This window comes from Tamandua tetradactyla, chromosome 5, assembly GCF_023851605.1.
Source record: "Tamandua tetradactyla isolate mTamTet1 chromosome 5, mTamTet1.pri, whole genome shotgun sequence".
Classification (NCBI taxonomy): domain Eukaryota; kingdom Metazoa; phylum Chordata; class Mammalia; order Pilosa; family Myrmecophagidae; genus Tamandua; species Tamandua tetradactyla.
This window is the reverse complement of record NC_135331.1, coordinates 87,814,141-87,826,329: the sequence shown is the minus strand read 5'-3', so window position 1 is coordinate 87,826,329 and position 12,189 is coordinate 87,814,141. Positions and strand designations below refer to the sequence as shown.

Sequence of the window (12,189 nt, the reverse complement as noted above, 5' to 3'; positions counted from 1 at the left end):
CACTCAACTTGATGTCTTCAAGGCTCATCCATGTTGTCACATGTGTCAGAACTTCATTCCTTTTAGGTGCTGCATGATATTCCATTGTATGTATATACCACGTTTTGTTTATCCGTTCATAGGTTGATGGACACTTGGGTTGCTTTCATCATTTGACTGTGAACATCAGTGTTCTAGTCCCTGCTTTCAATTTTGGAGGGTATATACATAGACGTTCCCCTTCAATGAAAAGGCCCACATATAAGATGTCACTTAGCAGGAATATCACAGAAGAGCTACAATAGCAAGTGGGTATAAGATTAAAGAATCCCACCACAGTTCTCTCCAATCTTGCACAACCCATAAAGAACCACCTGGCCAAGAATGACAGTATTAAAATAATCAATGCAAAAAGAAAAAATAACCAATGCAGAGGTGGTTGTGCTTCTTGGGTATTATTATAAGCTTCTACATTAGAAGGTTAAAAGGAGGAAAATATGTGGTTTAATCATAAATTAACAAATAATTAGTGTTTGTATTGCAACAAAAGCTGCACATACATTAATAAGTACATTATTTTATTTATAACTTGTGTTGGTTTGAAATGATGTATGTACCCGAGAAAAGCCATGTTTTAATCAAAATCCCATCTTGTAAAGGCAGACTAATCCCTATTGAATACTGTATGTAATTAGATCATCTCCCGGGAGATGTAACCCAATCGAGAGTGGTTGTTAAACTGGATTAGGGGAGGCATGTCTCCACCCATTTGGGTGGGTTTTGATTAGTTTCTGGAGTCCTGTAAAAGAGGAAACATTTTGAAGAATGAAAGAGAATCAGAGAGAGCAGAGCAGAACGACATAGCCACAAGAAGCAGAGTCCACCAGCCAGCAACCTTTGGAGATGAAGAAAGAAAATGCCTCCCCGAGAGCTTCATGAAACAGAAGCCAGAAGAAGAATCTAGCAGATGATGCTGTGTTCACCATGTGCCCTTCCACTTGGGAGGGAAACCGTGAACTTCATCAGCCTTCTTGAACCAAGGTATCTTTCCCTGGATGCCTTAGATTGGACATTTCTACAGACTTGTTTTAATTCGGACATTTTCTCGGCCTTAGAACTGTAAACTAGCCACTTATTAAATTCCCCTTTTTAAAAGTCATTCCATTTCTGGTATATCGCATCCTGGCAGCTAGCAAACTAGAACATAACTTTACTGTTCAATGACGACCGAGTGTGTGGAACTCCTACTGTCATTGTCAGTTGGGTGAAAGTTAATCATTTTACTATATTGATAATTACCATGAAATGAAACCACACTGATTTGTACAGTGAATAAGCTGAAAATTTTGTCATTGTATCAAATCAGCTGACTTGCCAAAACACAAAGAACATTCTTGGGGAAGGAGATGGGGGAGCATTCAAAGAATTTAAATGAAATGAAATGCAGTTGGGAAAATAAAATGAAAGTTTTTTTAATGGGTAGGAATAAGGAAGAAAAATCATAAAGAAAATGTATAAATTAATACCTGGCTCCCCAAAGTAAGTCAGAAGTCTAGACAACAGCCAAAATGAATAAAAGAATTGGCTACACCTGTATTTCTTCTAGCCTATCAAAATTGGTAGGATATAATTGAAAAGGAACAACATTTCAAAAAGAACGGAGGAAAAGTAGAAAATAAAAGTGCACAGGGTAAAAAAACAGAAAGGAGAAAGTTTAACAAAATCAAACTGACTTTAATCATCTCATTTTGGATATAAAAAGCAAACGGGGGAGTACAACCCTCCACCTAATTCATACACTCAAAATGACTTGTAAATACGAGAAAGTAATTAAAATCTCAGAAACTTAGATTTTGTGATAAATGAGGAGCAAACGGCTTAAATTACCAGACATGCAAACTTCAAAATTTCACATCAACATAGATAAATTTGCAAATGCCTTGAGAAGCCACAAGCCCTGGAGTGATATAGCAATTTAAAAGAATTTTAAAGCATCAAATATCATCCCTCAATTTCTGCCACTAAATAACCTGCAGTGAAATACATTCACTTATCTTCCCTCCTCTTGCTATGATAGCAGTATTCTCCTACCTATCAAAAAACAATGCCTTTACTACATTCTAAATCTAATTCCCTTTCACCCACTTAGAGGGCTTACTCAGATCAAGTCTCCTTTTCTCCTTATCTTCAACTTCTCTCTTTCTGTTAGATCCTACCCATTCATATTTAAAATCTTTTTTAAATCCTGACCCAACCAGCTCTTCCAACCATACCATCTCTCCTCTCTAATATGACCAAACCACAATCAAAGAGTTGTCCTTACCTCCTGCCTCTACTTCTTCAACATTCACTTCTCCGTCCAACACAACCTGGATTCCATCCCCACCTGCTGCACAAAACCAACTGAGCCATTTTTTTATGAAATCCAGTCCCTATTTTTCAATCTTCATTTGACCTCTATAGAGTCTGGCACTATTGTCTCCTCCCTTGAAACATTTCCTTCCCCTGACACCACACTCTACTCTGTGTTTTCTTCCCACATCTCTTGCCCTGTGCCATTGTTACCTATCTCTTCCTCTGCCTGTCTCTTAAATCTTAATTTCCTCACAGGTCTTTCATAAGCCCTTTCCTCTCTCCACAGGCTCCTGAACAATCTCTTGCTCATCCATAGTTCAACTGCCAGATGTTAACTGCTTCATCTATGGCACCAGTGCAACTGTCCCTCCAGGGCTCCAGACCACACTGTCGCATTCATTCAGCAACTGTCTTTTGAGCACCCATTGTATGCTTAAATAAACATCATCATACCAAAAATAATTCTATTTTCCCCTTGAGCTGGCTAAAATTAAAAAGTGATAGCCCACTAAAGGAATCAACTTGACTCCACAGAGTTCATCTGTTCTGAAAACTCCTTCATTTCTCTTTTCTGAAAATTGCAAGAACAACAATTTTGTTCTAATTCACAAATGGTACTAAATGCTTCATGTGATATCTTCACAAGCAAGACGAAATTCAGTTATTTACTTACTTGTCTCTCTATTTTAAAGAACCTACACTACTCATCAGATTCTTTTTCAAATTCTGAATTCAGCAGGGTATAAGCTACTTTTAATTAGTATTGCCATTATTCGTTTTGACTGTAAAAAATCTCTATAATCATATTTCTTAATATTTTCTCACTGTAATGATGTTGGGAAAATATAAAAGGATACAAAATAATTGTATGTATTAAGATAAATATCGTTCTACCTTTCCTTTAAAATTTGTATTAATGCTAAACCAGAATAACCTGGAATCCAATAAGATATTCACAAATGTAAGCAAAGAGATCCAGTTAGTAGGAGCATGATAAAGAGGAGGGAAATTAAAGGTCTAATTTCAGGCAAAGGCCCCAAACGATGTAAATTTACTGCAACAAGTAAGAAAATAAAAGCTGAAAGGTATCCAGGAAGACAATTCACTCTCCTCTAAAATGAACTGCATAAGTTTTTCTCCTAGAACACAACAGGAATAATTAGAATCAGACTCCCTCAAAGTAACACTTTGGGAAAACTATGTTTAGGATGATAGAGCAAGTTTGAACTACCAAGTGTACCTGTGTAGTTATTATAAGTCCATAAGGTACATATTCATGTTTTTGTTAACAAATAGTCAAAGGACAAGTAAAATTAATTTCCTTAACAGAAACTACAAAGAATAAATATGTAGAAAATTATTAAGCATCGATATACATTTTTAAAATGCAAGATATAACTACTCAGATGTATTACTTAGCAAAGTTACATGAGCATAAATAAAAACTAGTGATGTTAGTAACAAAACAGGTGCATATGGATGTTTCTAGTGGAACGTGAAGTACTCCAAATTAATAAACTAGATGCTTGAATTCATGGGTCTAAGTTTTTTTATTAGCCAAAAAATAATAATGCGAATAATAATAATAGTAAAATATTTACAACTATAGTTAAAATCTCAGAAGAGTCTAGAGGTCTAAATGTGGGAGAATAGTTGGTTAATATAATAAATATAAAACAATTAAAATAGTTTCTAACACATTTTTCTGTATGTTAATATTTGCTGAATTAACTTAATAAGTTGATTTTCTATTTCTTTAATTATAGGATTCATTAGACTAAATAAAATTCTGTAATTCGTTCCTACAGTGGAAATTTTTTTCAAGAAGTCCTTCATCTTTTCCAGTTGCTTTTTGTGCCAGTTAAAATTCTCCAGTGAGTTTGCAGACCAACAGCTCCACTGATTAGCAAAAAGAATAAAAAGCAGAACAAAAAATCGTGATTTAAGTCACAGATTCTTTCTCAAATACGTGAATAACAGCTGAAAAACAAGACCATAAGTAAGAGAAGTTACAGGGTAAGAATTGAGAAAATTGTAAAAGGAGGAAAAGGAAAGAAACAGGCATTTGCCAGCCTCTGAAAACTCGCGAAGCACCTGAGAGACCAGGAAGAAATAAAGAATGCCCATATCATTTGTTTGTGTCTTTGCAAATGTAACTATTACACTAATGCTCAATAGATACGTATTCAAACCATATAAAAATATGAACTGGATGGAGGCGTCTTAAAAATTGACTGTGCTTCAGTTAGATTTTGCTACCTATCATAACCTGCCAACCCCCAACCAGGACCATTCCAGCCAATCCTAAAGAACACCTGGGGCAGTATCTAGGATTCCACAAGAGTTCCATGCACTAGGGTAACTTTCCAGAAACCTACAACCTCCAGATGGGTCCCTGGTCCAGATAAGTCCTGAAACCTAGCCCAGCCTCTCCAGAACATCAGATAGTTCCATCTCCCTACCCCATATTAGTGACAGACCCTTCCAATACGAAATATTTAGAATTGCCACAGCCCTAACACCCCTAAAGAGAGGGATAGAAAGATCAAAAGGTGATGGTGGGGTTATATAGAGAAGATAAGATTTAACAAAGGAATATGAATGCTGAGTCATTAAATTGATATCTCTTTTAGTCTCCAGTATTTTAGAGCAGCAAGAAGTAAAAACCTAAAATTATGAAATTGTAACCCATGTCAAACTCTGAAATATGTTCTACAACAAATTGTAATTCTGTGCTTTGAAATTTATAGCTTTTTTGTATCTATGGTATTTTTCACAAAAAAAAGAGAAGGAAAAAAAGTCGATTGTGATGATAAAAAAAATATTTAAGCCCTTTAGCCTCCTATATTCTGGAGCAGCTAGAAGTAAAAATATGAGAGGATCATATAGTAGTCCACGACAAACTCTGGGATCTGTCCTGTAACTACTTGCTGAAGAGTGCTTTGAAAACTATTGCTTTTTTATTTCTTTGTTTTGTATGTATGTTATGCTATATAATAAAAAAAATTTTTTTTTAATTGACTGTGCAAAGAAATATTTCCTCACCTGAAGGGCTTGTTGCAGGAGAAACCACAGCAACTGGGTAATTAGACCAAGGTCCTGCCAAGATTTCTTTCCAGTATCATAACTGAACATCATATACCATTTCATAAATGATCATCAGCTTCAAAGTAACTGATGTAGACATGCTTATGCTTCTAGGTTGACCATTTCTAAGACTATCCAGTGGGTGGTTGCAGGGGAAAGTATGTTGTATCCATAATTGGTTAACAAAATTATTTATTTCTATTTGTATTTCAGCAAAAGCTGTACCACATCCAAGTAAGTACGTTATCTTATTTGTAATTATTTTATATAACATATTTTTACAATGTACATGGGATTATTATTAATTTTTCTGGTTATCATTGTCCGTGGGGGACAAGTTAAGAATTTTCTCAGATTGCTAGAAATTAAACTCCACTGAATTTTTGAAAGAATAACCTGTAAAGGTTATTATCATTGTTGCAAGTCAACTGACTCAGCTTTAACACATAATTATATCTTGCTCAAGAAAAAAAAAAAATACTAAAGTTCTTAAGTTAAATGAATTTTCAATGCCTGCTGGTGATATCATAATCTACTTATATATTCATTAGTCATTCAGCTTCCTTTCTGTAAGTTGTTGTTAGTTTGCAAGCTGCCAGAATGCAGTATACCAGAAATGGAATGGCTTTTATAAAGGGGAATATAATAAGTTACAAGTTCACAGTTCTAAGGAAGTGAAAGCGTCCAAATTAAAGCACAAACAAGAAGTTACCTTCACTCAAGGAAGGCCGATGGGTCAGTAACAGCTCTGACAGCTGAGTATTAATGTGGCTGCATCTGCTGGTCCCTTGCCCTTGGGCTTCTTTGACTTCAGCCTCTGTTCCTGTGGGGGTTCCTCAGTTTACTTCTCCAGGGCCAGCTTTCATCTCTTGGCTTCCCATGTCTCTCTCCTGGTTCTGGCTTGCTTAACGTCGCATGGCAACATCTGCTGGGCTCCAAGCATCTCCAAATATCCGTGTCTCTGTTTTCTTTGACAGCTCTAAAGTTTCTGTCATTTCTGACTCTCTCCAAAATGTTTTCACTTCTAAAGGATTCCAATAACTTAATCAGGACCCACCTGGAATGGGTGGAACACATCTCCATCTAATCAAAGGCCACACCCACAATTGGGCACGCCGTGTCTTCATGGAGATAATCTAATCAAAAGTTTCTGACCTACAGTATTGAATCAGGATTAAAAGAAATGGCTGCTCCACAGGATTGGATCAGGATTAAAACGTGGCTTTTCTAGGGTACATAATACTTTCAAATCAGCACAATTGCCAATTCGTATGATTTGCCCATTTTTTCCATATGGTTTTCCATCTCTTTCTTGTTACTTGACAAGCATCTCTTGCATATTATAGATATTAATCCTTCATGGTGTTTATACTTTCAAAATATCCTCTCTTAATTTGTTATATGTCTCTGAACTTTATCTATGGTACCCTTAGTTGATGTCATCAAATACATTTGTTTTCATGTTATAATGTGTACTTTGTGGAATCTAAGAAATTCTTCACTACACTCAAGACCATTGAAGATATTCTCTAATATTTTCTCTAATTAGAGCTACAATTTTACCTTTTACATTTACAATTTTAATCCACCTGTTAATGCTTTTTCCTCTGTACAGTGCTGGCCACTAAAGACAGTACTCCCTGATACACCAACCTGTCTTCCATAAAAGGAGACCTAGGTTTTGACACCTTCGAGACACTGAGCATACATTTAGTTCAAATATCCACCTCCTTAACGCAGCCTTTGTTAACATGGCCGAACTTCACTTAACTGTTAGGACTGCAAGTACAGGGGCAGCATTCCTCTGCCCAGTCCTCTATCGTCAGTAAAATAAATTCTTTTTTCTTTAAAAAGGGAAGAACATGATGGTCTTCTCGTTCATCTATAAATCTTGGAAAGAAGTAGAATGATGTAGAGTCAAACTGGATTCCCATACCAGAGCTGCCAGCTACTTGGTCTGTGATGAAAAAATGGTTAATAATCCTTTCTTATTTGAAAGGATGAAGAGACAATAAAACTGAACTGAGAGAAGGAGAGACAGCAAAAATAAACTCTTGAGTGGGGAAAAAAAATCAAGGAAGTAAAGTTTAAAGAAAGAGACTTGGAAGTCTAGGATTATAGAATCAGAAGAGCCAACATGGAGTTGTTGTTGTTATGGTTTGGGGGGAAGGGATGGGAGTATAACTGTTTAGAGCAAGGGTCCTGGAGTCAAGCTATTAAGGTTCAAATCCAATTAAAAGTTGGCTGAGCTTGGGCAATTTATTTCATTGATAAAATGCAGGTAATAATGATATTTGCCAAATAAGTTTACTATGAAAGCAGGCTTCAATATGTCAGGTCATTGATATAAGGAACTCTGTTACAACCCTGAAAAGCTCAGGTCCTGGGGTAATAAAGGAGCTTAAAATAATTCAGGAGAAAAATAAAGGCCATTTAGACAGAAGCGTCTGTGATTTTAATAAGAGAGGGCATTATATACTTCATGGAAATGAGGCAATATCTTACTCCAAATCTATCAGGCAGAGAAACATTCACTAAGATTTCATAAGCTGAATATCCTTGAATTTGCTCTCAGCATCATTTCTTGTACTAGGCATAGTGTCTGTAACACAATGTATGGTTAATACTTGTTTAATGAATCATTAATAGAATAAAGAAATGAATAAAGGAAGGAAAAAATCAAAGAACATCAATATAAATTATATCCAACGTGTTCCAGACAAAGCAACCTCAAATAGTTATGTTTTCTTTTGGGTCTTAATCTCTATCTGAACCAGACTAAACCTCCACAGCACATCTCATGAAGGATTTGGTGGGCCTGGGACTCAGACCATTGATATCCTAAGAAAGAAAGATTATCAACATGAAATATACACCTTTTATAAAAAATATATATTAAAATGAAATTTTTAGCTTTAGGAAGTTTGTAGTAACTCCTAATAAATTCCCTTTCCATTGTCCTATAAAAAAAAATAACTTGGTCTTGGACAATGTAAGACACTAAGTGTTGCCACTTAAGCAGAAGATATATTAATGTTATTTTAGAAAGAATTAGCACTTTTTTAATTGTGAAAAATAACATATCACAAAAAAGCAATAAATTTCAAAGCATATCACAACAGTTAGTTATAGAACAGATTTCAGAGCTTGGTATGCATCACAGTTGTACAATTTTAAGTTTTTCCTTCTAGCTGCTCCAAGACGCTGGAGACTAAAAGATATAGCAATATTCACCTAAGAGAAAAACATAAGGAAGTAATCATCTAGAACTGTTTCTAGGGAGTTACAGGCAGCAACTAAAAAATTTACCACCTCAATTTATTGGGGAAAGGAAGAAAGAAAAAGAATTAGGAAAATAAAGAATATACATGAAATTTAGCACAGCAGATTTTTTGAAAGGAGAGTGTCCGCGACTTCTCGCTCAGCGTCAAGCCCCCGGCCGGCGGGTGAGACAATGAGGAGAGACAGAGAGACGCAGACAAATCCGCGCTGGTGAGAAACACAGATCCAAGACACGTAGCAGTTGTAAGCACAGACCTTTACTGGAGTTAAGCTTGCATTCTCTGTTACAGGTTCCGCGCGGGCGAAATTTCCCGCGGGGGAACAACCTCTATGCGGCCGTCAGGCACGGCTCCCTGTGGGTCGTCTCCACCCACCCCGTCCGGGTAACCTCTTATATACTGTGCCCAAACCCAATAGGTTAGTGCCACGTATACAGAGGTGATTGGAAGATAGGGTTGGTGGGCGTGTGCGTCATTTGCAGAAGCAGGATGTGAGCGCCATCTTGGCTCACTCGATGGGCGGGGGGAACTCTAGAGCAGGCTGCAGCGTGTCCACTAGGCCAAACCCGGAAAGCGGCTCTCTACAGGAGAGATTTTTAACAATTTCAGAAATTGTTAATGTTTCCATTTTTTATAAGGGCCAAGAGAAAAAAAGATGATGAAAATCTACCTGTCTTCTAGCGCCTTCTAAAACTCTACCCTGAACAGGGCTATAGCTCCACAGACACAGACATGAAGTCCTAGAGCTTCCTTCCTAAGAAGAATGTCTTTACATATAAGAGCCTGTGACCTAGTCACACTGGTGTTTCTATTTTACAAAAATATTTAGTAAAATCACATTCACAAACACACATTATTTTCCCCTTAACTATAGTTTTGTTGTTTCTCTTCCATAGTTCCTAGAGAGAACCATCATTGCTAACATTAAAAAAACAATACCTATATTTCCCATCCTTTGCTCATTACTCAGCATTCTGTCAAGTTATTAATGTTATAAAAAGAGCAAACTGTCTTAACTAAAAGAGAGGAAAACTCTCCTGATAGATGTTTAAGCGCTTATCAACAACAAAAAATCAGTCCTAATATCATACTTACTACTCTTGGGGAAAAATGGAGATATTAGATATGAGAGAAATATTATTCTGGAATTGGTTAGCCTAGGTAGTCAGCAAAAACTCCTAAATTTACTAACAATGACTCTGGGGGAAGAACAGAAAAAAAAGCAAGAAAAGACAAAGTGAGGATGAATTAAAGTCAAGGAGGCAAAGTTAGTACAGTAATAGATTTTTAAATGATAATATATTTGAACAAATTTAAGCAATAATAGATGTTAAAAGGTCATGAAATATTTCAATTCTCTTTGGAGGTCAAAAGGAAAGGTAAACGAATAGGTTTACCTCCCTCTCAATGCTCTCTTATCTAATCCTGTGTTTGTGTGCAACTTCATACATTTTATATTATTATTGCCTCAAACTATGCAAAAGTAAAAGTGGTACAACAGGGAGAAATTACCTCAGATATTAATTATGTACTTTTATTATATGCTTTGTTACATTTTCAGGTAATTTGAGAAGATCTTCAAAATCAGAGTTAAAAAGTGGCATGAGAGAATCAAGAAAAGCTACTCAGAAACAGGAAATTGCTTTAAAAGTTCAACCAGTCCCATCACAAACCAGTCAAATCACTCTTGCATACCAGCATAAGGGACAAGTGGCTGGCCCTAAGGAGATCAGTGTAAAGAGACTAAAACAGAAAACTGGAGAGAAAGTTGAAGCTGTTCCTGGGGGGATGCAGAAAAAAGAAGAGAAAAAAGAAAAGGAAGATACAGAGAAGGGCACAGACAAGAAAAAGGAAATGGGTAAGGGCCAACCAAAGGAAGGAGATCGTGAAAAAGATAAATCTGCACAAAAAGAGCAAAAGGATAACAAAGACAAGCAAGGAGATCAAGACAAAAGGGGACATGAGGACAAGGATAAGAAAGAAGATACGGATAAGGACAATAAAGGCAAGATAGGAAAAGATGATAAGAAGGAATACAAAGTCATGAAGGGAGGTGAAGACAAGAAAGAGGACAAGGACACCAAGGGAGGTGAACAGAAGAAGGAGATCCAGGACATAAAGGAAGGTGAGGACAAGAAAGAGATCAAGGACACCAAGGGAGGTGAACAGAAGAAGGAAGACAAGGGTATAAAGGGAGGTGAACAGAAGAAGGAGATCCAGGACATAAAAGGAGGTGAAGACAAGGAGGAGATCCAGGACATAAAAGGAGGTGAAGACAAGGAGGAGATCCAGGTCATAAAAAGAGGTGAAGACAAGGAGGAGATCCAGGTCATAAAAGGAGGTGAACTTGAGGAGGAGGACAAGGACACAAAGGGAGGTGAGCAAAAGCAGGAAGACAAGGACATGAAGGGAGGTGAAGACAAGGAGGAGGACAAGAACATGGAGGGAGGCGAACCGAAGAAGGACGATGAGGCCATGAAGGGAGGCACACACAAGGAGGAGGAGGGGGCCATGAAAGACGGGAGCAAAGAGAAAGACAAAGAGAAGCTGGGAGATGAGAACAAGGAGAAAAAGGAGGATAAGGACAAGAAGGTAGAGGAGGACAAAGACAAGAAGAATATGGACAAGAAGGAGAGCAAGGAAAGGAAGAAAAGTACTGTGAAAAGAAACACTTTGAAAAGAGATGCAAGGGAGAGTAAAGTCAGCAAGAAGGACAAAGACCAGAAAGAAAATGCCGAGGTTAAAAAAGCAAGTAAAATGTCACAATAAAGAACAAACAGTGCCAAAGTTTACAGAAGAACAAATGAGGACTGAATAATTTAACTTCAACACATCAACTGCAAAACAAGCTTCCAGTCATCTGTGATATGGATTAAAATCAGAGACTCCCTATATTCTCTTCAGTCACAAAGTTTCTGCTCCTTTGCTTGTAATGTAGGGAAAGATCCTTTAGCACTTGCATTTTTTTAGGTTTCTCAGTCTCAAAGTTCAGCTGACAAAAGTGATTTTTTTCAAAGTTCATTTTCATGATATTCATTGTCAAGAAAATACAAATTTTCTGAAATAAAATTCCGATTAAAGAAATGTAGAGTTATTTTGCCTTGAAAGTATGGTATTTCCCTGTCTCACCAAATTGAGTCCCTATTAAGTGCAACGTCTTAAGAGGAATACCATAAATACTTTCATCAAAAGAAGATAAGCATATCTTCTTTTGATGAACACTGAAGCAATATTTTAAAAAGTCAAAAAAAAAAGTAAGTGGTTAGTGTCAAATAAATGATTCAGTGTATTAACTACAATAGAAAAAATAAAAAAGGAAAATCTCCTTGGATAAAAGTCATACATGAAGAACTTTCATACAAAGTAGGATCTGAGCTAAACATCATAAAGGGCAGGTGGGATTTTGATAGTCTATTAGTTCCCTGGACTTGGCAATTCCTCTAACAGAGCATAGCATCCTTAAAGGGAGAACTATATCTTATCATTA

At 36.6% G+C, this 12,189-nt stretch overlaps 1 protein-coding gene across 1 annotated transcript in view; it reads left to right on the top strand.

Moving 5' to 3' along the window:
* Positions 1-11,786, top strand: part of LOC143684448 (uncharacterized) — a 32,337-nt gene extending 20,551 nt beyond the window's left edge. Inside the window, exons 11-12 of the mRNA XM_077161425.1 lie at positions 5,635-5,655; positions 10,264-11,786. Coding sequence (XP_077017540.1) covers positions 5,635-5,655; positions 10,264-11,471 — 1,229 coding nt within the window. The 3' untranslated portion in view covers positions 11,472-11,786. The remainder of the gene's footprint in view (positions 1-5,634; positions 5,656-10,263) is intronic.
* The last annotated feature ends 403 nt before the right edge of the window (positions 11,787-12,189 follow it).